General features: G+C 49.6%; 1 protein-coding gene across 1 annotated transcript; it reads left to right on the forward strand.

Annotated features, from left to right (window-relative positions):
- The first annotated feature begins 8381 nt into the window (after positions 1 to 8381).
- On the forward strand, positions 8382 to 24748 carry LOC143783147 (fucolectin-like). Its single transcript, XM_077271470.1, has 4 exons — positions 8382 to 8410; positions 13097 to 13172; positions 22380 to 22665; positions 24466 to 24748. The coding sequence occupies exons 2-4, from the start codon at positions 13100 to 13102 to the stop codon at positions 24632 to 24634; spliced, it is 528 nt and encodes a 175-aa protein (XP_077127585.1). The 5' UTR covers positions 8382 to 8410; positions 13097 to 13099; the 3' UTR covers positions 24635 to 24748.
- The last annotated feature ends 1992 nt before the right edge of the window (positions 24749 to 26740 follow it).

The raw sequence follows: 26740 nt of genomic DNA on the forward strand, positions 1-26740 counted from the left end.
TACCACAGTGACAGAAAGGAGCCAGACACAACGCTGACAGAAAGGAGCCAGACACCATGCTGACAGAAAGGAGCCAGACACCACAGTGACAGAAAGGAGCCAGACACCACAGTGATAGAAAGGAGCCAGACACCACAGTGACAGAAAGGAGCCAGACACCACAGTGACAGAAAGGAGCCAGACACCACAGTGACAGAAAGGAGCCAGACACCACAGTGACAGAAAGGAGCCAGACACCACAGTGACAAAAAGGAGCTAGACACCACAGTGACAGAAAGGAGCCAGACACCACAGTGATAGAAAGGAGCCAGACACCACAGTGACAGAAAGGAGCCAGACACCACAGTGACAGAAAGGAGCCAGACACCACAGTGACAGAAAGGAGCCAGACACCACAGTGATAGAAAGGAGCCAGACACCACAGTGACAGAAAGGAGCCAGACACCACAGTGACAGAAAGGAGCCAGACACCACAGTGACAGAAAGGAGCCAGACACCACAGTGACAGAAAGGAGCCAGACACCACAGTGACAGAAAGGAGCCAGATACCACAGTGACAGAAAGGAGCCAGACACCACAGTGACAGAAAGGAGCCAGACACCACAGTGACAGAAAGGAGCCAGACACAACGCTGACAGAAAGGAGCCAGACACCACAGTGACAGAAAGGAGCCAGACACCACAGTGACAGAAAGGAGCCAGACACCACAGTGACAGAAAGGAGCCAGACACCACAGTGATAGAAAGGAGCCAGACACCACAGTGACAGAAAGGAGCCAGACACCACAGTGACAGAAAGGAGCCAGATACCACAGTGACAGAAAGGAGCCAGACACCACAGTGATAGAAAGGAGCCAGACACCACAGTGACAGAAAGGAGCCAGACACCACAGTGACAGAAAGGAGCCAGACACCACAGTGACAGAAAGGAGCCAGACACCACAGTGACAGAAAGGAGCCAGACACCACAGTGACAGAAAGGAGCCAGACACCACACTGACAGAAAGGAGCCAGACACCACAGTGACAGAAAGGAGCCAGATACCACAGTGACAGAAAGGAGCCAGACACAACGCTGACAGAAAGGAGCCAGACACCATGCTGACAGAAAGGAGCCAGACACCACAGTGACAGAAAGGAGCCAGACACCACAGTGATAGAAAGGAGCCAGACACCACAGTGACAGAAAGGAGCCAGACACCACAGTGACAGAAAGGAGCCAGACACCACAGTGACAGAAAGGAGCCAGACACCACAGTGACAGAAAGGAGCCAGACACCACAGTGACAAAAAGGAGCTAGACACCACAGTGACAGAAAGGAGCCAGACACCACAGTGATAGAAAGGAGCCAGACACCACAGTGACAGAAAGGAGCCAGACACCACAGTGACAGAAAGGAGCCAGACACCACAGTGACAGAAAGGAGCCAGACACCACAGTGATAGAAAGGAGCCAGACACCACAGTGACAGAAAGGAGCCAGATACCACAGTGACAGAAAGGAGCCAGACACCACAGTGACAGAAAGGAGCCAGACACCACAGTGACAGAAAGGAGCCAGACACCACAGTGACAGAAAGGAGCCAGACACCACAGTGACAGAAAGGAGCCAGACACCACAGTGATAGAAAGGAGCCAGACACCACAGTGACAGAAAGGAGCCAGACACAACGCTGACAGAAAGGAGCCAGACACCACAGTGACAGAAAGGAGCCAGACCCCACAGTGACAGAAAGGAGCCAGACACCACAGTGACAGAAAGGAGCCAGACACCACAGTGACAGAAAGGAGCCAGACACAACGCTGACAGAAAGGAGCCAGACACCACAGTGACAGAAAGGAGCCAGACCCCACAGTGACAGAAAGGAGCCAGATACCACAGTGACAGAAAGGAGCCAGACACCACAGTGATAGAAAGGAGCCAGACACCACAGTGATAGAAAGGAGCCAGACACCACAGTGACAGAAAGGAGCCAGACACCACAGTGACAGAAAGGAGCCAGACCCCACAGTGACAGAAAGGAGCCAGACCCCACAGTGACAGAAAGGAGCCAGACACAACGCTGACAGAAAGGAGCCAGACACCGCGCTGACAGAAAGGAGCCAGACACCACAGTGACAGAAAGGAGCCAGACACCACAGTGACAGAAAGGAGCCAGACACAACGCTGACAGAAAGGAGCCAGACACAACGCTGACAGAAAGGAGCCAGACACCACAGTGATAGAAAGGAGCCAGACACTGCAATGACAGAAAGGAGCCAGACACCACAGTGATAGAAAGGAGCCAGACACCACAGTGATAGAAAGGAGCCAGACACCACAGTGACAGAAAGGAGCCAGACACCGCGCTGATAGAAAGGAGCCAGACACCACAGTGACAGAAAGGAGCCAGACACCACAGTGACAGAAAGGAGCCAGACACCACAGTGACAGAAAGGAGCCAGACACCACAGTGACAGAAAGGAGCCTGACACCGCGCTGACAGAAAGGAGCCAGACACCACAGTGACAGAAAGGAGCCAGACACCGCGCTGACAGAAAGGAGCCAGACACCGCGCTGACAGAAAGGAGCCAGACACCACGCTGACAGAAAGGAGCCAGACATCACAGTGACAGAAAGGAGCCAGACACCGCGCTGACAGAAAGGAGCCAGACACCACACTGACAGAAAGGAGCCAGACACCGCGCTGATAGAAAGGAGCCAGACACCGTGCTGATAGAAAGGAGCCAGACACCACAGTGACAGAAAGGAGCCAGACACCACACTGACAGAAAGGAGCCAGACACAACGCTGACAGAAAGGAGCCAGACACCGCGCTGATAGAAAGGAGCCAGACACAATGCTGACAGAAAGGAGCCAGACACAACGCTGACAGAAAGGAGCCAGACACCGCGCTGATAGAAAGGAGCCAGACACCACAGTGACAGAAAGGAGCCAGACACCACAGTGATAGAAAGGAGCCAGACACCACAGTGACAGAAAGGAGCCAGACACCACAGTGACAGAAAGGAGCCAGACACCACACTGACAGAAAGGAGCCAGACACCGCGCTGACAGAAAGGAGCCAGACACCACAGTGACAGAAAGGAGCCAGACACCACAGTGACAGAAAGGAGCCAGACACCACGCTGACAGAAAGGAGCCAGACATCACAGTGACAGAAAGGAGCCAGACACCGCGCTGACAGAAAGGAGCCAGACACCACACTGACAGAAAGGAGCCAGACACCGTGCTGATAGAAAGGAGCCAGACACCACAGTGACAGAAAGGAGCCAGACACCACACTGACAGAAAGGAGCCAGACACCACACTGACAGAAAGGAGCCAGACACCACAGTGACAGAAAGGAGCCAGACACAACGCTGACAGAAAGGAGCCAGACACCGCGCTGATAGAAAGGAGCCAGACACCGTGCTGATAGAAAGGAGCCAGACACCACAGTGACAGAAAGGAGCCAGACACCACACTGACAGAAAGGAGCCAGACACCACACTGACAGAAAGGAGCCAGACACCACACTGACAGAAAGGAGCCAGACACCACAGTGACAGAAAGGAGCCAGACACCACAGTGATAGAAAGGAGCCAGACACAATGCTGACAGAAAGGAGCCAGACACAACGCTGACAGAAAGGAGCCAGACACCACAGTGACAGAAAGGAGCCAGACACAACGCTGACAGAAAGGAGCCAGACACAACAGTGACAGAAAGGAGCCAGACACCACAGTGACAGAAAGGAGCCAGACACCACAGTGACAGAAAGGAGCCAGACACCACAGTGACAGAAAGGAGCCAGACACCACAGTGACAGAAAGGAGCCAGACACCACAGTGACAGAAAGGAGCCAGATACCACAATGACAGAAAGGAGCCTGACACCACAGTGATAGAAAGGAGCCAGACACCACAGTGATAGAAAGGAGCCTGACACCACAGTGATAGAAAGGAGCCAGACACCACAGTGACAGAAAGGAGCCAGACACCACAGTGACAGAAAGGAGCCAGACACCACAGTAAGGCCGGCGTCATACTGGCATATTGCATCCGATGCTAATGACACTCGGCTCCTGCTCACAGCAGAGCAGGAGCCGAGTGTCATGCGTCCGTGCTCCGATTCTCTTGCACAGGAAGGATCGGAGCACAGCTGCGGAGGAGGCGGAGAAATGAATTTCTCCATCTCCTCCATTGCTGGGGTCCGCTTATAACGCACATCAGTCGGATGATATCCAAGTGATGTGCGCTATCTCACTCGCAACCATAGGCTTATATGGGTGCGAGTGAGCCCAGAGTATTCCTCGGTCCGAGACAATCGCAGCATGCTGCGACCGAGGAAAACGGCCGACAGAAAGTCGGCTGGTGGGAGCTGCCCCATATGTTAACATTGGTCCGAGTGCAATGCGAATTTTTATCGCATTGCACTCGGCTGTTTAAAACGCCAGTGTGACGCCGGCCTAACAGAAAGGAGCCAGACACCGTGCTGAAAAAACATATATTCTTAGAAAATCACACCAGAAGCCTCGTGTCTGGTGGAAGCAGTTATTAGATGTGGATCTTTCCACCTATGCTCCAGGTGTGAGCTGCACAGGAGAGCCGCTGGTCCGCAGTGATGGCGCAGTGTGCGCATTGCTGTCAGTGTCATGTAGGAGGAGAAAACTCGCACACTTCCGATTATGCGGCCATGATGAGATTCTGATGCTGTGCATTGTCAGTGCATCCTCCAGTTCCAGCAATGTGGATGGATCCATAGAGATCTGGAGCGTCTGTGCTTCTTGTACTTGGTGTAAACCGACCTACAGAATATTCATGAAATCCGCAATAACTCAATATTTCGTGCAGTAGATGTGATTTTTCTTTGCAGACTTTTCCCATAGACTTGAATGAAATGAGGAAAATCAGCAGATTGGTAGGCACGGTACTGTATGAGGCCTGTCCCACACGTCCATATACAGTGGGGCAAAAAAGTATTTAGTCAGTCAGCAATAGTGCAAGTTCCACCACTTAAAAAGATGAGAGGCGTCTGTAATTTACATCATAGGTAGACCTCAACTATGGGAGACAAACTGAGAAAAAAAAATCCAGAAAATCACATTGTCTGTTTTTTTATCATTTTATTTGCATATTATGGTGGAAAATAAGTATTTGGTCAGAAACAAAATCAAGATTTCTGGCTCTCACAGACCTGTAACTTCTTCTTTAAGAGTCTCCTCTTTCCTCCACTCATTACCTGTAGTAATGGCTCCTGTTTAAACTTGTTATCAGTATAAAAAGACACCTGTGCACACCCTCAAACAGTCTGACTCCAAACTCCACTATGGTGAAGACCAAAGAGCTGTCAAAGGACACCAGAAACAAAATTGTAGCCCTGCACCAGGCTGGGAAGACTGAATCTGCAATAGCCAACCAGCTTGGAGTGAAGAAACCAACAGTGGGAGCAATAATTAGAAAATGGAAGACATTCAAGACCACTGATAATCTCCCTCGATCTGGGGCTCCACGCAAAATCCCACCCCGTGGGGTCAGAATGATCACAAGAACGGTGAGCAAAAATCCCAGAACCACGCGGGGGGACCTAGTGAATGAACTGCAGAGAGCTGGGACCAATGTAACAAGGTCTACCATAAGTAACACACTACACCACCATGGACTCAGATCCTGCAGTGCCAGACGTGTCCCACTGCTTAAGCCAGTACATGTCCGGGCCCGTCTGAAGTTTGCTAGAGAGCATTTGGATGATCCAGAGGAGTTTTGGGAGAATGTCCTATGGTCTGATGAAACTAAACTGGAACTGTTTGGTAGAAACACAACTTGTCGTGTTTGGAGGAAAAAGAATACTGAGTTTCATCCATCAAACACCATACCTACTGTAAAGCATGGTGGTGGAAACATCATACTTTGGGGCTGTTTCTCTGCAAAGGGGCCAGGACGACTAATCCGGGTACATGAAAGAATGAATGGGGCCATGTATCGTGAGATTTTGAGTGCAAACCTCCTTCCATCAGCAAGGGCATTGAAGATGAAACGTGGCTGGGTCTTTCAACATGACAATGATCCAAAGCACACCGCCAGGGCAACGAAGGAGTGGCTTCGTAAGAAGCATTTCAAGGTCCTGGAGTGGCCTAGCCAGTCTCCAGATCTCAACCCTATAGAAAACCTTTGGAGGGAGTTGAAAGTCCGTGTTGCCAAGCGAAAAGCCAAAAACATCACTGCTCTAGAGGAGATCTGCATGGAGGAATGGGCCAACATACCAACAACAGTGTGTGGCAACCTTGTGAAGACTTACAGAAAACGTTTGACCTCGGTCATTGCCAACAAAGGAAATATTACAAAGTATTGAGATGAAATTTTGTTTCTGACCAAATACTTATTTTCCACCATAATATGCAAATAAAATGATAAAAAAACAGACAATGTGATTTTCTGGATTTTTTTTTCTCAGTTTGTCTCCCATAGTTGAGGTCTACCTATGATGTAAATTACAGACGCCTCTCATCTTTTTAAGTGGTGGAACTTGCACTATTGCTGACTGACTAAATACTTTTTTGCCCCACTGTAATTCCGGTACCGGAAAAAAACGGTACCGGAATTATCCGTGTCCGTGTGCCCCTGCGTTTCTGTGGCACATCAGTGTGGCACACGTGTGCCTCCCGTGTGCCCACTGGGTACCACACGCACCGTGCAGGAGACAGCGCTAAAGTTTAGCGCTGTCCCCTGCATCGTGCTGAAGCCGCGATTCATATCTTCTGTGCAGCAGCGTTTGCTGTAAAGAAGATATGAATAATCCATTTTTTTAGTGGTATTTCATGTTTAAAATAAAGCTCCATGTCCCCACCCTGCTGCACAGAAGATATGAATCGCGGCTTCAGCACCATGTGGGGGGGACAGCGCTTACTGGAGCGCTGTCTCCTGCACGGCACACGGAGAACGTCCGTGTGCGGTACGTGTTTTACACGGACCCATTGACTTTAATGGGTCCGTGTAATCCGTGCGCTCCCACGAACACTGACATGTCTCCGTGTTTGGCACACGGAGACACGGTCCGCAAAAAATCAATGACATCTGCACAGATGCATTGATTTCAATGTGTCTACGTGTGTCAGTGGCTCCGGTACGTGAGGAAACTGTCACCTCACGTACCGGAGCCACTGACGTGTGAAACTGGCCTAAGGAACGTGCCTCTGACTGCAGAGCCCCTTTAAGGGATAGCTAGATGGGAAAACCGTGCAGTGCCCAATTCCCCCCTCCCACTACTTCCCCAGGTGATGTCACGATTGGGACGCCCAGCGGACCAACCGGGGAGAGGAGGGGAGTCTGGCCACACCCTCAGGGGTTAAATTCTAGTGACGGGACCAGGTTCTCCCTCTTTCTCCCCGGCTGACCCTCGGAAGCTGTTGTCCCACCCTCCCTCCCTTATAAACTGGTGAATGTACTGTGCTATTATTGTTAAAAATATTTTAAATTATTTAAAAAAAAAATAAAAAAATTGACGTTCTTTTTATATACGTCACAGCAGCAGGTAGAGGGGGTCAAAGGTTCGTAACCTCTCATCGGCTTGCTGGCCCAGCGGTCATCGGCGGGGCCTTCAGCAATGAGTCCGTCGCGAAATGTAATTGCCCTTCTCTACTTTGCAAATAATAAACTGTGACCGACCTGTTCACCCCATCCAGGCTTGTCGGTATCTTTTACTACGGAGTGGTGGGACAGGGGAAGGCACTGGTTACGACACACGGATCTCTGCAGTCAAACAGCGCAGGTAATCTGCACCGGGCTGGAGGAGTAAAGCCTGAGACCAGGAGACATCGAAAACAAGGCGGCTTTATCTACATGACACATGAAAAAGAGGAAAAAACAGCAACATAAACACATAGAAAAAACACAAGCAATGAAATGGAGAAAATCTGCGACATCGATAACTCACCAGATGCTCATCGTGTGAACTGAGCCTTAGGCCGGGGTCAGACATGCGAGTGCAGCACAAGTCTCTCGCATCAATTCCTGGCGCTGCCGCCGGCGGTTCGTACCGGAGCGCTCAGCTACATAGAAATGCATGCAGCCGCACACTCCGGTCCCGGGGCACTGCCGGGTATTGAGGCGGGAGACTAGGGCGAGTTTCTTACACGGATTCTCAGCAGTAGAGAAGTGTGAGGAGCGCAGAAAACAGCAGACACGGGCAGCCCCGAGCCGAGCGAGCGGCCACTACTGGTCACCAGCTGCACCGCGCTGACCACCAACGAGGGAGGGGGCCGGGACTCTGTCAGTCTGTGCGCTCAGGGGGAGGGGCCTAGGGAGGAGCTATGGATAGGGGGCGTGGCCAGAGAGTAAAAGCATATAAATACCCAGCTGTGAGGCTGCTGAGCTGCAGAAGAGAGGTGCTGGCACTGAGCAGGTGTGGGAGAAAGTTGCTTGTACTTTTGAAAGGTAAATGTGAGCTACTGTACCCGGTTATCAGCCATGCCTGACCTCAGCGCTGTTCTACAGCAGGTGATTGGAGGGTTTGCTCTGTGGCATCACCTGGGGGGCTCCTGACTGCAGCACGGCGGCTGATAACAGGGAGTAATTGTCTCCTATCCTACAATCCATTACTGTTATCAGCCGTTACTGAGGGTGAGCGCAGCGCTGGCAACAAACTGTACACATAAAGGGTGAGGTCACATGGAGGGTTTTTTTTTTTTTTTTTTCTGCAGCAAAACCTGATTTCTTGGCAGGAAAGAAGCTGCTGCAAAAATGCAAGTTTAGGTGTGTGGGGTTTTTTTCTTGGGTGGGGGGGCTAACTTGTCTTTGCCCATGACTTTTCTGCAGGAAAAAAAGCTGCAAATAATGATCCCTGTGTCTTTTTGCACCCGTTCAAGCCAATGGGTGAAAAACCCTGCAAGTGACGTGACATGCCCTATGTCCATGAAAAGCACCAAGCACAAAATCTGGCTGGGGGGGGAACTATGTGAGATTTGACATCTCCTAGGCTTTGCTGGTAGGGTAAAAAGCAGCTGAAAATTAGCATAAAAACGCCCAGTGTGAACTTACCCAAAATCTGTTTTTATTTTGCTTCTTAACCCCTTAGTGACCACCAATGTCTTTGACCTCACATATCAGACCATAGTTTCCCCTGACAGGTGTAAATCCAGCGGCTGTACACGACAGCTGCCACCTCGCGGTATCAGCCGTGATTGGTTTTTAGTGCCAGCCATGGTTTCTTAACCCCGAACATGCTGCTGTCAATAGTGACCACAGCATGTAAATGGTTAACAGTGTGGGAGGCTCCGCATTATCCCCATGGGCGTCCTGCGATCATGACTGTGGTCCTGGTGTTTGCCATAGCAATTCATGGACAAATGGCGGCCTGCTCAGAAGTCAGCGACGTTTAGGTGGTAAAAATTGACTTTTTCCTTCCTGTCATGTGACTTTGTGTTCATTCCTGAAAAGCACCTGAAGGGTTAATAATCCACCTGACAGCAGGTTTGAGGGGTGTTGTTTTTAAAATGGTCTCACTTTTGGGGATTTTATAAAATATAGGACCCCCAAAGTCACTTCAAAATGGAATAGGTCCCTAAAGAAATGTGTTGTAAATCTCTTAGAAAAAAATGCTGCTACAGTCCTAAACCTTCTAACATCCTAATAAACGAATTACATATGGTGCTGATGTAAAGCCGACCTGAGGGAAATGTTGTTTAATGACCACTATGTGGTCTGACTACCTGGATTAAAGGCATAATCAAAGTTTGGAAATTGCTAATTTTTAGAACTTTTTATTTTTTTGTCAAACTTTTGTTATATTAAAAAATGCAGAAAACATGATTTAGGCATATCTCACACTAGCGTCGTGCACCGCACGTTGCTATGCGACGTTGCAGCGCACTGACGCTAGCAGTGAAACCGCCGCACAACGGGGGCAGCGGATGCAGTTCTACAATGTATCCGCTGCCCCATTGTGATGTGCGGGGAGGCGGGGGCAGAGTTCCGGCTGCGCATGCGCGGTCGGAAAAGACGCTGACGACGCACAAAAAAAGTTACATGTAACTTTTTTATTGCCGACGGTCTGACGAGACACGACGGTTGCGACGTGTGGCAATGCGTCACACTGCGTCGCTAATTCAAGTCTATGGAGAAAAAACGCCTTCTGCAAGCAATTTTGCAGGATGCGTTTTTTCTACAGAACGACGCATGGCGACGTGCAGTGCACGACGCTAGTGTGGAAGAGGCCTTAAATTTACCATTAACATAAAGTGCAATGTGTCATAAGAAACATTTCAAAGGGTTGAGATCTAATGACGCTGCAGAGTTAGTACCACATAACGTGACACTGGTAAGATTTGAAAAATTTGGCCTGGTTTCTAAGGGGTTAAAAGTACACATGCAGCACCCCAGGTAACCGGTTGCTGCAGTGCTGTTGCTTTCCTTTCGGAGAGGGTGATATCACGCTTGGAGGCAAGGGAGATTCTATCTACCAGGTAAGGCACTCGCATTCAACACAATCTGAACCCAGGCCAGGAGGGGGAGCTCTTACACTTTATGTATCCTGGTCTGGAGGAGTCAGTCTCAGCCAGTCTGAGGAAGACAGTGGAGGGAGACAGTTGGTCTCCAGGAGAGAAGAACGTCTGGAGCAGACGTGGGGGCCGAGCGGCCACGAGGGAGCTGTTACCCCTGGAAAGAGTGAGAAGCAGAAGGAGTTGAATTGTGGAAGAGCTTAGAGGGAAGAGGCTCATCAGGGGAACAGCAGAAGAACACCCTGGGAGCTAGAATGCAGGAATGGGGTACCGGGAGCCAGAGGCTATAGTGGGACTCAAAGACACTTAGCAGAACCGGAGGGCATAGGACTGTATGTCAACTGCCTGCACCAAGTCTGGGGTGAAGCAGTAACTTTAGAGCCCAGGGCATGATGGAGTTCCTATAAACAGGCTCGAACTGCATATCGTACAGACATCTGTCTTAGGACAGGAGAGAGGGGACTTGCACTGAGCTTCAAGCGGCAGGGACCTAACCAACTAAACAGCACAAGTAGGAAAGGCTTACGGACCACACCTGAGGGATCACTTATTGCCTCCAAGCCAGCCGTAGCACAGCTACCCTGCACTTGGTACCCCGGACGGAGGACTACTACTAGCAACAGTAAACAAAGTTGCAAACCTGTATCCTCGTTCTTTGCGCATTCATTGCCTTACACCATCTGGCCATACACCTGGGAAGCCCTGGGGACCCCGCTTCACCTGTGGGAAGCGTTACCATCTAGATGCCCTACCATCACCCCAGAGAACCCCTTTAAGTGGCGTCGGTCCCTACTGACCGACAACCACAGGTGGTGTCACAAGCAATACTCTTACAATAGTCCCTTTGGGGACCTTCCCCTTTAATTGGGCGCCCAGGGCCACGGACCGGGTCGCAGCCATTGTGACATCCCCTTTAAGACCGGACACGGTTCCAAGTACCCCAAGGCCATGGGGGGGAAATCAAAAACTGGCACCAATCAAAGCTCGGCTTTCATTCCTCACAATGCTCTGGTAAAATGAAAGCTGCACTCTGATTCGCTGCTTTTAGACAGTTTTGGATTCTCCCCCAATGGGTCGGCAGAAGCTTAAAATGGGAGAGAAATCCAGTGCCGTGACTGCTAGAGAAGGGGATTCACTGCCTGCTGTAGCTACAGATCTGGGCGTGGCGAGACAGTTTATCTCCTGAAGTGGTCGGCGCGGTCATTGCCTCCTGGGTCGCTACCGCAGAGGACGTCCGACTCTGGCACCTAAGGCTATGTGCACACGCTGCGGAATCTGCTCTGGATTTTTCTGCGCAGATTCCTAAGAATCCGCAGGTAAGACGCCCTGCATTTTACCTGCAGATTTACGGTGGATTTATTGCGGAATTGCTGCAGATTTCACCTGCGTTTTTACCCCTGCGGATTCCTACTGAGGAATAGGTGTAAACCGCTGCAGAATCCGCACAAAGAATTGACGTGCTGTGGAAAATAAACCGCAGTATTTTCTGCAGCATGTGCACTGCAGACTGTTTTCCATAGGTTTACATGGTACTGTACAACGCATGGAAAACTGCTGCGAATCAGCAACGTCAAATCCACGACGTGTGCACATGGCCCATGACGTCACCAAGGACTGATTGGCTTCTGAAGTGTGCAGTGATATTGCCGAACTGAAGTCCCCTCCGCTCCTCCAGAACGTCGCAACTAGGAAAAGTCGTCACCACCGGCTGCAGAAGGACCTGGGCCGACCAAGAAGTCTCCGCTCACTGCAGCCATGGAGGAGAAAAGGCAACTTCTATAAAATGTCTGGAAAGTGGCAGAAAGTGCTGCTCAGTGATGAGCGCTCTTAGGTCGGTCAGGGGAGGCTCAGACTGTACCGTGTGACCCGAAATATACGGTTAAGTACCTGACGGTGTGAGGTGCGGGGAGCAGTCGGTGGAAGCGTGCCGGCAGGGCTGTCCGTACTTCCAAGAATGTGAGTATGAAAGTAATCTGTTCTAATGTCTTGGAAAATTGTTTCTTTAGCTTTTGGGGGCTTCGTCAGTGTGACTACTTTATGCATCGTGGAGCCCCCGAGGGCAAAGCCAAGACCACGACAAACTCTCAATGACCTCAACACTCAGAGTGGCCGGTAATCCCTGGACCCTAACCCCATAGAAAACGGTTCAAGAGGCAGAACGTGACACGATGGACGCCCTAAAGGAGTCGCTGAGGTGGCACAATATGCCCAAAGACACTGGGTAGCCATGGATTCGTGTACTTCGCCAGCCATACTGAATCTGTGCCTAAACGACTGCAGATGCTGATAAAATGTCAGCTACAACTAGTATTTCTTCACATCATCCGAAGTATTCACAATCAAACACTCGCATGTTAAGATTTTGTGGTTAGTTGAACTTGTCACGTGTGTGGGTTTGTTTTTTTTTGTTTGTTTTTTTTCCTTTCTCCACTGTGTAATTATTACTCCCTGTTATTGGTGTTTTTTTTTTTTTTTTGTCGCCTTCCCCAGTAATGGCTGATAACCAGGAGTAATAGATTAGTCTCCTGTCCTACAGATGAGGGGGGTTATGTCTGCACAGGATCAGGAAGATGATCTTCTCTTCTGTGGACATTACTGACTGCTCCATGTCTCTTTCCCCAGGATGAATCCTCTGCTGTCGCTGATTCTGCTGGGATCTGTGGTTCTGGCTCTGGGATGCGCTCCTGCACCTGGAGGTGAGATCCTGTGCACGGGGTGGGCTATAGTGGAGGGGTCAGATGTCTGGAGATGCTGTGAGGTCTCCTGCACCCACAAGGGATGACCTTCCATCTTGGTGCTGTGATCATACAGCCGTACTACCTGCACTGTATCCTAGGCACCAGTCTGCCATAATGTGCCAGGTGACATGAAGGACATTGGATTTCTGGTGACAGCAAATGGTGGTCTAGCTGTCACTTGCTTAGATTCTTACATTTGTCAAGTTCTCTAAAGTCTAAATGTTTAGTGGCTGAGGTGTCTTGATGCGCAACTATGTAGCGCCCCCACCGCCGCAGGGCCGAGGGGTACCCGGTACCGGGCCTCTGAGTCTCTGCTCTGGGGTTGTCACGGTGGCTAGGCCCGATCCGTGACCCTGCCGTGGGGCGCACAGTAAACAGTGTGTCGAATGTCGGTAGTGGTGGTGGTGCGGTGCAGTAAATAACGAGGACACCCGGTTGCAGTCTCTTTACCTCTTTACTGAAGATCTCTGGGTCCTCAGTCCAGAATACGGTTCACCAGGCTGCGCAAGTCCGGCCGGTCCAATGGCACCTCCAGAGCTCTCTTCACAGGTGGAAATCTGTGCCTTCCTACTAGCGCTATGTGTTGCGGTCCTTCCCTGCTCTGCTTACGGAAAGTCCCCACAACCGTTGTGTCTGTTTCTTAAGTTCCCTCACAACTCGATTAAATGATGTTCTTCTAATCCTCCGTCCCTCCCTGTTGTTCTGGTTGGGACGGCACCCGTATGACGGGTAGGCTCGGAGCTCTTCCGGGACCCTAGAGTCGCCCCTCTCCACAGGTTGCCCCCCAAGACTTCATAGGTGATTTGTGTGAGACAGCCCGCCTTAGACTGACTGTCCTGCCGCTGTTTAGAGTATTGCTTGAAGCTGAATGTTGTAATACTCCCTCGGCGTTCCGGCCACCGGTAGTGCGCCTCAGTAGGGTGTTGCTCCAGTCTTATAGCACGACCCCTACTGGTATTCTCCTATTGCTTGATCTCGTTTCTCACTCAGCACAATCTATCTCGCTTCTAGTCCTTTCTTGGGCACCGCCGCTATGCTGAGCAGGCACGGTCCCTTTACGTTCTTTCAAATGCCAAGCCTCTGTCAGGATCCCACCCCTGACAGAGACCCTACTGTCTCTTCCTCCACAACACCCTCTGCCACAAGGTGTTGCTTCGTTCCAATCCAGTCAGCTTTCTCCTCTAACTTCCTGCCTGACCCCCAGTTTACCCACTATGGTGGGGAGTGGCCTAATGAATAGAACCCTTAGCTCCCCCCGGAGGCCCAGCTGTGAAATATCTTGGTGTCTGTGATACCTGGTCAGATGAGCTCCTTCAGTGCCATCAGACGCACCATAGCTCCCCATAGTGGCAGAGCCACAGTACTGCAACGACCAGGACTCTGGGGTGCTGCACTCCCCCCTGGTTAAACACAGTACTCCGGGACTGGGAAGAAAACAACAATACAAGTTAGCAAAAAGACATACAGTTTTGTTGAGTGCAATAACAATAAGCATATTTGAACAGAGCTTCCCTTTATGGGAGGTGAGGACACTTGAACGTTACAAACATGGTTAAATATCATAGCAACATGCTATAATTAGCTTTTCTTACCCAACCGGGGTATTCTACTAAGTGCAAAATTGTTGAACAATAATTTAACCTTGCCTTTAAGGACATACACTCTGTATCCACTAAAGACCTTCTTATAATCACATTATAAGGCAATTTAACTTTTTCATTCTCCTTCTTTAGATCTGCAGGACCGCCTGTCCTATCGGACCAGACCTTCTGCCTCTCCTTTCTGTTACAGGACCGCCCCGTTCAGCCAGGGCCTACTGCCTTTTCAACTACTATACACAGTATAGAACAGAACATTACTTTCAGTTTAGGATCAATGAGCCATTTCTTCAAGGCTCCTAAGAGGACTCACTAACTAACCCCATACGGGTTCACTCTCTCTGTCCTCATCTTTCTATCAACATTATCAAACATTTTCCACAATTAACTTGTTAAATACACATAACTTTTCATGTAAAACATCATCATCATTTTCTTCTGTCAAGACATTACTACTATCTGTCTTAAAGCAATATCACCCTTTTTAAGAGGTGACCAAGTCTCTTTGAGGTAGCATATCTTCTCAAGCTACCAGTCCGTACTCAGCAAAGGCTCCGCTGCGGTAACTTCACAAAGAGTCCTTCTTTAAGTAAAACCAGTAGGGAGCGCCTTTAAGAAGGTGCAAACTATTTACAAAGAGTTTGTATCATGCACTGTTCATGATTCCAGCAGTTCTTTCAGTAGTGAATAAACAGGAAACAAAACAAAAAGTAGAAGAAGGGATCCCGGGTAAACAAAGGGATCCCTTTAAGAATAACCCAGGTCGGGTTTAAAGCAGCAAAAAGCAGGGAAACAAGCAGTTAACTATTTACATATTCAGGTTTCCGAGGTTTAGTTGGACGGCTTCCAGGGCTGCACCTGGCACTTAACCCTTCTTGGCCTGGGCAAAGTGAGGTCCAGGGTTACACCCAGTGCTGAACAAACGCCGTTAATCCGTCTTTCAAGTACGGTGAAATCATGCGCAGCGATGGAGGTCCGCGCAGCTTGAGTATGGGCATTTGCTGCAACAGGGGTAGCGGCTGCTGCAAGATCAGTCACTGGATCGGAGTCAGCAGCTGGGGCACTAGCAGTCACTGGAGTGGTGTCGGTCGTCAGGGCAGGGTCGTCCTTCATACCTGCTTCAGATGCGGTCCCTCCGGTGCCGGTCTGCTCCGCCTCCGCTGGGGTCTGGAACGCTGGTTGCAGGGCCTTGCGCTGCGGCGCTGTCATCTCCGTTTGCAGCATCTCGCTTTCCGGCAGGGCCTTGCTTTCTGGCTTCGGAGCGCTGGAACTTCTTTCTTGCTCCGGACCAGACGAGGCTGCCGACAGATGTCTGGTGAGGCTCCCGTTGATGGTCTTCTTCCACCCGGCCTCAGTACTCAGCGGCATCCGCAGGAGTTGGCGGATCAGCTCGTCCGCTCCCGTCTGCAGGAGGTCAGCGTCAACTGTGGAGGTCTGGCTGCGGTGCCTCTCCGGGTAGCTGGGCGAGTCCTCGGCTCCGACCCCACGCTCCGGCTCCGGGCGGCTGGCCATGGCGTCCTCGATGTCGCTGACTTCTTCTTCCTGGTCCTTTTCCCGCTCTCTCCTTCGTGGGCGGTTTAGTTTTTTTTGTCTCTGCCCACCATTGAGGATCAGGAGGCGGACCTCAGCTGCTGACGGACACGTCCTCAAGGGGCAGAAATACTTAGACTGGGCGGCCATTGTCTTTCGCGCTCTTCAGCTTGTTTACGCCCACTTCCACGCCCTTCTTCTCCTGCGCTCTCCTCAGCGCTGTAATGGCGGCGGTTTTGGCGGGAACTTCTGGCGGCAAATGGCGACACACAGTCTTTGCAATAAAGTACAGTCCAAGCACAATAAATCACAGTTCCAAGGCACACATGACCCGATTCCTCAGGCTTAAGTAGATCCTGTTCGTGACGCCAAGTTGTAGCGCCCCCACCGCCGCAGGGCCGAGGGGTAACCCGGTACCGGGCCTCTGAGTCTGCTCTGGGGTTGTCACGGTGGCTAGGCCCGATCCGTGACCCTGCCGTGGGGCGCACAGTAAACGGTGTGTCGAATGTCGGTAGTGGTGGTGGTGCGGTGCAGTAAATAACGAGGACACCCGGTTGCAGTCTCTTTACCTCTTTACTGAAGATCTCTGGGTCCTCAGTCCAGAATACGGTTCACCAGGCTGCGCAAGTCCGGCCGGTCCAATGGCACCTCCAGAGCTCTCTTCACAGGTGGAAATCTGTGCCTTCCTTCTAGCGCTATGTGTTGTGGTCCTTCCCTGCTGTGCTTACGGAAAGTCCCCACAACCGTTGTGTCTGTTTCTTAAGTTCCCTCACAACTCGATTAAATGATGTTCTTCTAATCCTCCGTCCCTCCCTGATGTTCTGGTTGGGACGGCACCCGTTTGACGGGTAGGCTCGGAGCTCTTCCGGGACCCTAGAGTCGCCCCTCTCCACAAGGTGCCCCCCAAGACTTCATAGGTGATTTGTGTGAGACAGCCCGCCTTAGACTGACTGTCCTGCCGCTGTTTAGAGTATTGCTTGAAGCTGAATGTTGAAATACTCTCTCGGCGTTCCGGGCCACCGGTAGTGCGCCTCAGTAGGGTGTTGCTCCGGTCTTACAGCTCGACCCCTACTGGTATTCTCCTATTGCTTGATCTCGTTTCTCACTCAGCACAATCTATCTCGCTTCTAGTCCTTTCTTGGGCACCGCCACTACCCGGAGCAGGCACGGTCCCTTTACGTTCTTTCAAATGCCAAGCCTCTGTCAGGATCCCACCCCTGACAGAGACCCTACTGTCTCTTCCTCCACAACACCCTCTGCCACAAGGTGTTGCTTCGTTCCAATCCAGTCAGCTTTCTCCTCTAACTTCCTGCCTGACCCCCAGTTTACCCACTATGGTGGGGAGTGGCCTAATGAATAGCACCCTTAGCTCCCCCCGGAGGCCCAGCTGTGAAATATCTTGGTGTCTGTGATACCTGGTCAGATGAGCTCCTTCAGTGCCATCAGACGCACCATGGCTCCCCATAGTGGCGGAGCCACAGTACTGCAAAGACCAGGACTCTGGGGCGCTGCAACTATATCCCACATGTTGTGCTTTGGGTGGGGCAGGTCTTGCTGGATGGCGGTCTTGGATGCGGTGGTTCTTGGTGCATGGGGAGTGAAGTCCGATCAGAGCGACTGTAGTGTCGGCAGTGAGATGTAAAAGTTGGATCATCACTGCTGCCAGACAGATGAGGCCACCATGGTCCAGTCCAAACACTCATTTTGGCCCCCTTACGTCTTCGCCCCCTTTCTTGGATTGACCAATGATATATTTTCTACTCATGGTGTAATGATAGACATTAGTCTGCACCCCAACATTTTATTATTTTTTTTTTAAAGGTGTGTGTGTGTGTCACCAAAACTCTACTTGCGCCCACCCATCCCTAAAAGAGGTCCAGTGCACTGCTGCTGCCATCACCATAAGGAGATGCAGACTGATCACAGCGGTCAACACCTGGAGTACTACTGTGTGATCCATCTAATCTGTTGGCACAGTCATCCATGCACTAATATCATTATCGATATAGCACCATTGATTCCATGGTGCTGTACATGAGAAGGTGTTACATACAAATTACAGATATCACTTACAGTAAACAAACTAACAATGACAGAGGGGCGAGGACCCTGCCCTTGTGGGCTTACATTCTACAGGATGGAGACAATAGGTTGAGGGTTGCAGGAGCTCCGGTGTTGGTGAGGCGGTAGCTTTGGTAGTGGTGAGGAGGCAGCGGGGTCAGTGCAGGCTGTAGGCTTTCCTGAAGAGATGAGTTTTCAGGTTCCGTCTGAAGGATCCGAATGTGGTTGGTAGTCGGATGTGTTGGGGCAAAGAATTCCAGAGGATGGGGGATATTCAGAAAAAATCTTGGAGGTGGTTGGGTGAGGAGCGGATAAGTGTAGAGGAGAGAAGGAGGTCTTGGGAGGACCGGAGATTACGTGAGGGAAGATAGGAGATTAGTTCAGAGATATATGGAGGACACAAGTTATGGATGGCTTTGTAGGTCAGTGTTAATAATTTGAACTGGTTACGCTGAGGGACTGGGAACCAGTGAAGAGATTTGCAGGAGGGAGAAGTGGAGGAGTAGCGAGGAGAGAGATGAATTAGTCGGGCAGCAAAGTTAAGGACGGACTGGAGAGGTGAAAGGGTGTTAGGCCGGCGTCACACTGGCGAGTTTTACGGACGTATGAGAGGCGCAGAAAATACAGATTGCATACGGTAAAATGATTCTCTCTGTCCCAGCTCCTATCTGCCGTATTTTACTGATCCGTATTAGTCTTGTACGGTCGTACAAAATCGCAGCATGCTGCATTTGTCAGCGTATTGCGCAAAAAAATCCGCCAATGAAAGTCTATGGGGGCGAGAAAAATACGGATTACACACGGACCATGCGTGTGACTTGCAAGAAATACACAGCGGTGTTAGAATAGGTGTATGTATGTATGTATGTATGTATGTATGTATGTATGTATGTATATATATAATTTATAGGTTTTTAGGAATATTTTAGCCGATGGATCCATGATTTGTCCATTTTGCAAGCCTGCGCAAAAAAATCGCCGTACGGAAGCCATATGGATGACACATGGATACATTTGTCCGTAAAAATCGCATCCTCGCATTGAATACGGAACAGTGTTTTGTGAAAATTACTGCGTATTATGGCCGTAAAATACGGACCATATTTCCCTACGCTGAGTGACGCCGGCCTTAGCAAGGAGGCCACAGAGGAGGGTGTGGAGGCGGGAGATGAGGTCATGCACAAGCATTTTAGTAGATTGAGGGTTGAGGAAAGGACGGATTCTGGAGATATTCTTGAGCAGGAGGCGACAGAAGGTGGAAAGAGCTTGTATGTGCAGTTTGAAGGACAGAGTCAAGTGTTACTCTGAGGCAGCGGATTTCTGGTACAGGGGAAAGTGATAGGTCAGGAAAAATGTCTGTGAGATGGAGGAAAGATGAGTTCAGATTTGTCCACACTGAGTTTAAGGAAGCGAGCGGAGAAGGAGGATATGGCTGATAAACACTCCCGAGATTCTGGAGACCAGAGAGGTGACGCATACCTCCCAACTTTTGAAGATGGGAAAGGGGGACAAAGTTTGCGGCACGCAACACGCTTTGCGGCAATTAGACCACGCCTCTGACCACACCCGTCCATAACTAGTCACACCCATATCCACGTCCCAACCACACCCATGTAGCACTGCTGATCACACTGTTTCATAAAGAATAATTATAAAGAAAAAATATGGCCACACAGTACTCCATACTGTGTGATGGCCCCACATGATGCTCCATACTGTATACAGTATGGAGCATCATGTGTGGCCAATATAATGACCACACATGATACTTCGTATCGTATAATGGCCACACATAGCTACTCCTACACACTCGGCTGCGCTCTGTACACTTTGCACACACGGCTCCGCTCCGTACACCTTATACACGCGGCTCCGCTCCGTACACCTTATACACGCGGCTCCGCTCCGTACACCTCGTACACATTTAGCTCCGCTCCATACACCTCGTACACACGCGGCTCCGCTCCGTACACCTCATACACGCGGCTCCGCTCTGTACACATTTAGCTCCGCTCCATACACCTCATACACACGGCTCCGCTCCATACACCTCGTACACATTGATCTCCGCTCCATACACCTCATACACACGGCTCCGCTCCGTACACCTCGTACACATTGATCTCCGCTCCATACACCTGACCTCGTACACACATGGCTCTGCTACATCCACTCTGCAAACACCTCCTGACCCCACACATAAAGCAGCTTACTTACCTCATCCAGCAGCACCATGGCAAGCTGGGTATGCAGTATTCAGTGTCAGAACACACACTCCATGGCGGGACATGAAAACGCACCATGCACAGAACTTTATGCTCAGTAAGCACCTCCATGAGAAGGTATGCAATGTAACACTTGCCTTATGAAACTCCACCGACTCTTCTTCCCACTCCATCCTTCCTATCTGCCGCTTAGCCCTTCTCCTCTAATTTATCCACAGAGCTCGGCGAGCAGCTGATTGGTGGATGGGCCTGTCAGTCAAAGGTATCCGGCAGTGCATTCCCTAACAATTCTAAACACAAGAGCGTGCACTGTAATACACAGGTTTGTCTCCAGATGGTCTAATGACATCACTGAGGGCGGCCATTTTTCCAAAGATAAAAACCTACTTAGTTTTTATTAGGCGGCGTTTATAAAAAGGCATCGGTAATGGAGTCCTAAATTCGCCCTGGTAAGGTGGTGACTGTTACGTATCTCAAAGAACTAGTGTCCCCTCTCTCTCCCTCTCTGAACTGTACCGCACACGCACACTGGAAGACTCGGGAACATACGGAAGGGGCGTGGCCTAACACAAGGGGGCGTGTGACGGCTGCTTCTCCTGTTGTCTGCCGGAAGCAGTGCCCCGTGCGGGACAGCGGGGAAAAGCATCAAAACCGGGACAGTCCCGCACAATGAGGGACGGTTGGGAGCTATGGGTGACATCTGGGCCAGAGAGGTAGATCTGAGTGTCATCAGCATAGAGGTGGTACTGGAATCCATGGGACTTTGAGTTGTCCCAGGCCAAGTGTATAGATTGAGAAGAGTAGAGGGGTCCTAGGACAGAGCCTTTTGGGACTCCAACAGAGAGGGTGGGATGAGGAGGTAGTGTGGGAGACGCTGAATGTGCGGTTTTGAAAGGTATGAAGAGATCCAGGATAGGGCGAGGCCTTTGCCAAAGGAGGAGAGGATCTGTAGTGGTCAACTGTCAAAAGCGGAGGACAAGTCTAGAAGGAGTACAGAGTATTGTCCATTAGCTTTGGCTGTAAGTCATTGGTAACTTTGGTCAAAACGGGCTCAGTGGAATGATGGGGATGGAAACTAGATTGTCAAAGAGCAAGTTAGGTGGGAGGAAAGTTCAGCGAGGACGTGCTGCTCCAGGAGTTTGGAAGCGAATGGGAGCAGCGATATGGGGCGATAGCTGGACATACTCACCTTAGTTATAGCAATGACGTCTCCCAGCCCACAAACTCTTCCCTCCTTCCGGACCCCTGCATGTACCATGAAGTGTGCTGCTGCATGTGAGCGTCTTACAGATGGTGATAGGGCCGCAGATTTACTCCTGTCAGTGCCTCTTTACAATTCTGTAGTACATCTCTCCTCCCAACCACTAATAAATATATATTGCTGCAGTACATCTCTCCTCTTGGCCTTACAATGTGGTACCAGCCTGCACTACCTAAGTTGCTCTTCCTTTTCACTAGCGCAGCTTTTTTTTTTTTTTTTGTGTAACCACTGCCACTTCCCATTGCATCACCCCTTGCAGTAGCAACAGTAAGACCGTGTCTTAAAAGTACAGTGTGGCTAAACACCTGGTGTCTGGGCAGTTTTAAAATGAGGAGCTTATGTACATGCCCCTCTGCCCCCGAGCCAACCGCCCCTTCATCCATCTGATGGATCCAGGATCAGATGTCACCAGTGCTGGCAGCACCCACATCTCATCATCCATCATCCATCATCCATCCCATTCATCATCTCTCTTCTGTTCTCTCCTCAGCCATGAATCTAGCATGGACCGGTGTGGCCTCCCAGGTGTCGGACTATCCATACTCCCCCAGGAGCGGATTGGCCAAGAACGCCATCGATGGGAACAAAGACACCGACTTCAATAGTGATTCCTGCACTCACACCAACCTGGAGAAGGATCCCTGGTGGAAGCTGGACCTGAAGCAGAGCTACAAGATCTCCATTATCGTCATGACAAACAGGATGGACTGCTGTCCTGAGCGACTGATGGGGGCAGAGGTCCGAATCGGAAACTCCCCTGACAACAACAACCCGGTGTAAGTTCATAGAAGCTAAATACTTGTTTTCTAGGAGACCAAACAAAAGTTCAGTGCACTTTGCACAAGTTGCTGATCATCTGAACAAGCAAATAATTATTTTGTAAGGTGACACGATCCTTATTCTTGGCAGCATATCGTCCTGTGTAACCAGCATGTTCTGTTGAGAACAATGGCCGCCTATGTGCACTGTACGATATTTCAGATGGTGATCGAAATGATACTTAAAGCGTTCATCACTACCCAAATATCCCTTAAACGCTCCCTGGCTGATAGGTGGGGCGATCAAACAGCGTGGATTGGTGTCATCCCGCCCCTCCCCATGACCTAAAGCATGATTGTGAGAGGGACCAAGGCCATATTCATGGCCAAAATGATAGCTGTTGGAGCGCACCCTGGCCACCAGATACATACATACATACATACATACATACATACATACATACATACATACATACATACATACATACATACATACATACATACATACATACATACAGTCCCATTTGCAGCACACCTTCTGCAACCTCTTCTGCACCATCAGGGTCCCATCTGTTCTGCTGTGGGTTGACTCCTGCTGGTTTTAGAGTCCAGTTTTTAACTTGTAACAGACAACTTTACTTGAATTCTTTTGCACTACGTCCAGTGAAGTACAGCAACTTCACAGGGAACATCACAGTACACACCCTTGTCTATTCTTGTGCTTTTCCCTACTTCTTCTAGAATTCTACCAGGTTGTTATGTTTCATCTGGTACCACAGTGCTCCTTCTATCCAGCTTTACTACCTTCAGGGGTTCCCCTGTCCGTTTCACAACAGACATAAGGGCATCTGCCCATGTAGTAAGCTGGTGCTGCCCCGCATTCCACTGTTGTTGGTTTTTACTTCAGTACCCAAGCCCTGGACATAAGGGCTCCTGACTTCAAATATTACGGGGCCCACTATGTTGCCCGCACTCTAAAGCCCTACTGGACTGTCTGGGCTCCCTGGTCCCACTGGAAAAAAAAGGCTTACTATCTTATCCCACAGTTGGCCCCTCCTAAACTTAACTAGTTCCTATAACTGTCTTATCCTGTAGTATTCTAATATGCCCCCCTCTAGTGGCTATCCTGCATACCACACATCCCCCTACAAAATAACATATGTACATTGTCATTACACAGCATACCCTTATATACATATTGCACAACAATATACAAACATTAATTGCAAAAGAGGGGTGAGGTACAGGTCGGTCCTGGTACACCCCTTACATGATCACCTGTGATAACATAGCAGGGCTTAAGATGGCAACTAAGATTGTGGTGGGAAACAGCATGTGATGAGCTCGAGGACTGCAGCTACATCAGGGCTGAGCAAAGTGAGGGGGCTTCCCGACAGCCAGAGGCGCCCTGCAGGACCATTAAGCGGCCAGGAATCTGCTTGGATGGACTATTGGCTGTAAGAATGAGAAATATTCTTGTTAATTTGGAGCCACTGAGCATATTGCCTCCTGGTAATAACACTGCAGTCTGTGCCTCTTACACTTCAAAACTTGGTACAGAATGTTACTGTTCAATAGTAACTGCAAGTTGCCAAGCTTGATGCCTCCTGGTACTATAACCACAGAGATCTGCACCTCTTGTAGTGTAACCTCCAAGCTTGATGCCTCCCTGGTACTATAACCACAGAGATCTGCGTCTCTTGTAGTGTAACCTCCAAGCTTGATGCCTCTTTTGTAGTGTATGCACTGTGCCCGGTGTCTTGTGACCTATGAAGGAATGATCCACTGATGGTCACATTTGCTGGTTTTCTCCTCCAGGTGCGGCACAGTCACTAGTGTTGCCTCTTCCACCTTGACCTTCTGCTGTCCTGGGATGGAGGGTCGGTACATCAGCGTGGTGATCCCCGGACGCTCCGAGTACCTGTCCATGTGCGAGGTTGAGGCTTATTCAGACTCTGTGACAAACGAGGATAAAGTCTGCTCATAGCTACTGTAATATCAGGTTTTGTCTCCTTTTCCAGATCTGTATTTCATAGGAAGCTTCCATCTTACGACTTGTGGATTTGCTGTAATGTCTGAATAAACCTCACTGTAATAATAACCCTGTCTACATTATTGGCTGGTTATTTTTCTTAAAGTGAAATGCAGTCGGGCAGCGGCAGAATGGTGATGTATGGCCGATGTGATCTACAGCATCTAGTGACTCACTGCACACCTATGGGGAAGATACTATATTATGTATATGTGAAATATTAATCTGCAAAAAAAGGTACTTGGAGCATAGATTAGCCGAACTGCCAACATCAAGATGTCCTTCAAAGTTGGGTCCCTGTCCTGATGTCGCCTCTCCTGGGCAGAAAAGCCTACAGTTTATGGGGCAGGAATGGACCAACTAACTGGTTAAAATCACCTGTGGCTGATAGGACTAGGAGTGCACATGTCCAAAAAGGATCTGATACAAATAGAGATGAGCACGCACATCTAGGCTAGTGTGAACAGGTGCTAACCGAAAACATATTGCAAAACTAGGGTTGTACCATGAATTATTAAAGGTGACTGCTCTAGAACATTGAAACTGCCATAGAAAATGGAGGGGGATGCTATAAATATATATTAATATTAATCTGCAAAGTTGCTATAAATTACAGTAAACTGAAAATATACTTTTTTTTTTTTTTTTTTTTTTGTCACAAGTTCCAGTTAATGCTGATGATTTTCTGAAAGGTGCATGTATTTTGGCCAGGGACAGGTAGGGGGTCGTGGTGCAGGATGAGACTGCATCTGATAAACTTTGATGGCTCAAACAAATTTCCCTCTGCTGCTCGCTCTCGGCTTTGATCTCCCAGTTCTTCACGCGGAACTGGTACTTCGCAATGGTGGCTATAAGACAACACCTGCCCTATGTCTGTCCTGCTACAGGTCCAGGCATCAATTACTCCCCTTGACTTCTCTCCTTGGCCTCTTATAGCATTTTTAACTTTGCAACAGCTGTCACCTGACCTTGTGTCTCCTCCAATCTCTCCCCCTCAGGAACCACGTATTTCTTTTTTGAAGTTCCTGCTGATGCAGCTCTTGCTACTTTCTCTTGTAATTTTTGGTAGATAGTGGTGCCTGCTCGCAGACATCTTGTTACGCCTCACAATGAGAATCATCTGTCCACCTACTCAAATTTCTCCGTTATTTAAACTCGCCAATCCTTGAGTGAGTGACCCTTTTCAGACCGTAGATGATTCATGGGGTAGCCTCAGTATTGCTAATATCACATAATGTATTGCCAGATGAAATAGTCTTCCACATACCTTGTGGGTGTGATACCAGCGTTGGTATGCTCAGTTCTGTGAGACCCCTCTTAGTTTGCATCATCTGGAACACTCTTGCCTTCTGGCACTCCTCTTGCTGGTTCAGCCTCTGACCAATTCTCTGGGTAGCCTGGAGTGGTAGTAATGCTTCCCTTCACACTGCAGGTGCTCCCCATCATCAGCAATCCTCCATGATGCAGCATTCCTCTGCTCATTTGGGGGTTCACTCACGCTCTCTACTTTAAACACACAGGGACAGATTGTTATTGTGTATGTAGCGCCCTTCCTGGTACTTCATCTTCTCCCTTGGGTTGGACCTCCTTACACTGGATTCTCAGGAAGAACTCTCCTCATTACTCATTGGGGAGTTGCCTTCTATCTGTAATACAACTTGCCCCTAGGGCGCTTTGGTCTTTGTTATGATAGTATAGCAGCTCACTCGTGAAAATAGGTAACACACTAAAACGGCAACTGACCCTGCTAGTTCCCGTACAGACTAGAGATCCTGACCCTCGCATTCCTTAGTTGTTCCTGCATGAGCTGAGATAGCCCTAACCACAGACTACACATGGGCAACTCGGACCAATCCTGCCTGAAAGTCTGTCGAGCACTTAACATTCCTCCTAAAGAAATGGAGAGCTGAGTGTAAATTAATCATTCTGGGATCTTTTTTTTTCTTTTTATCCAGCACACTTTTAACCATCTGTAGGTAGACAAAACAAAAAAATATGAAGGATTAAAAAGTATGTACTGTTGGACTATATGCCGCAGACATGCTAAAAAGAAACACAAGA

Source organism: Ranitomeya variabilis, chromosome 6 (genome assembly GCF_051348905.1).
Source record: "Ranitomeya variabilis isolate aRanVar5 chromosome 6, aRanVar5.hap1, whole genome shotgun sequence".
In the NCBI taxonomy this organism is placed as follows: Eukaryota; Metazoa; Chordata; class Amphibia; order Anura; family Dendrobatidae; genus Ranitomeya; species Ranitomeya variabilis.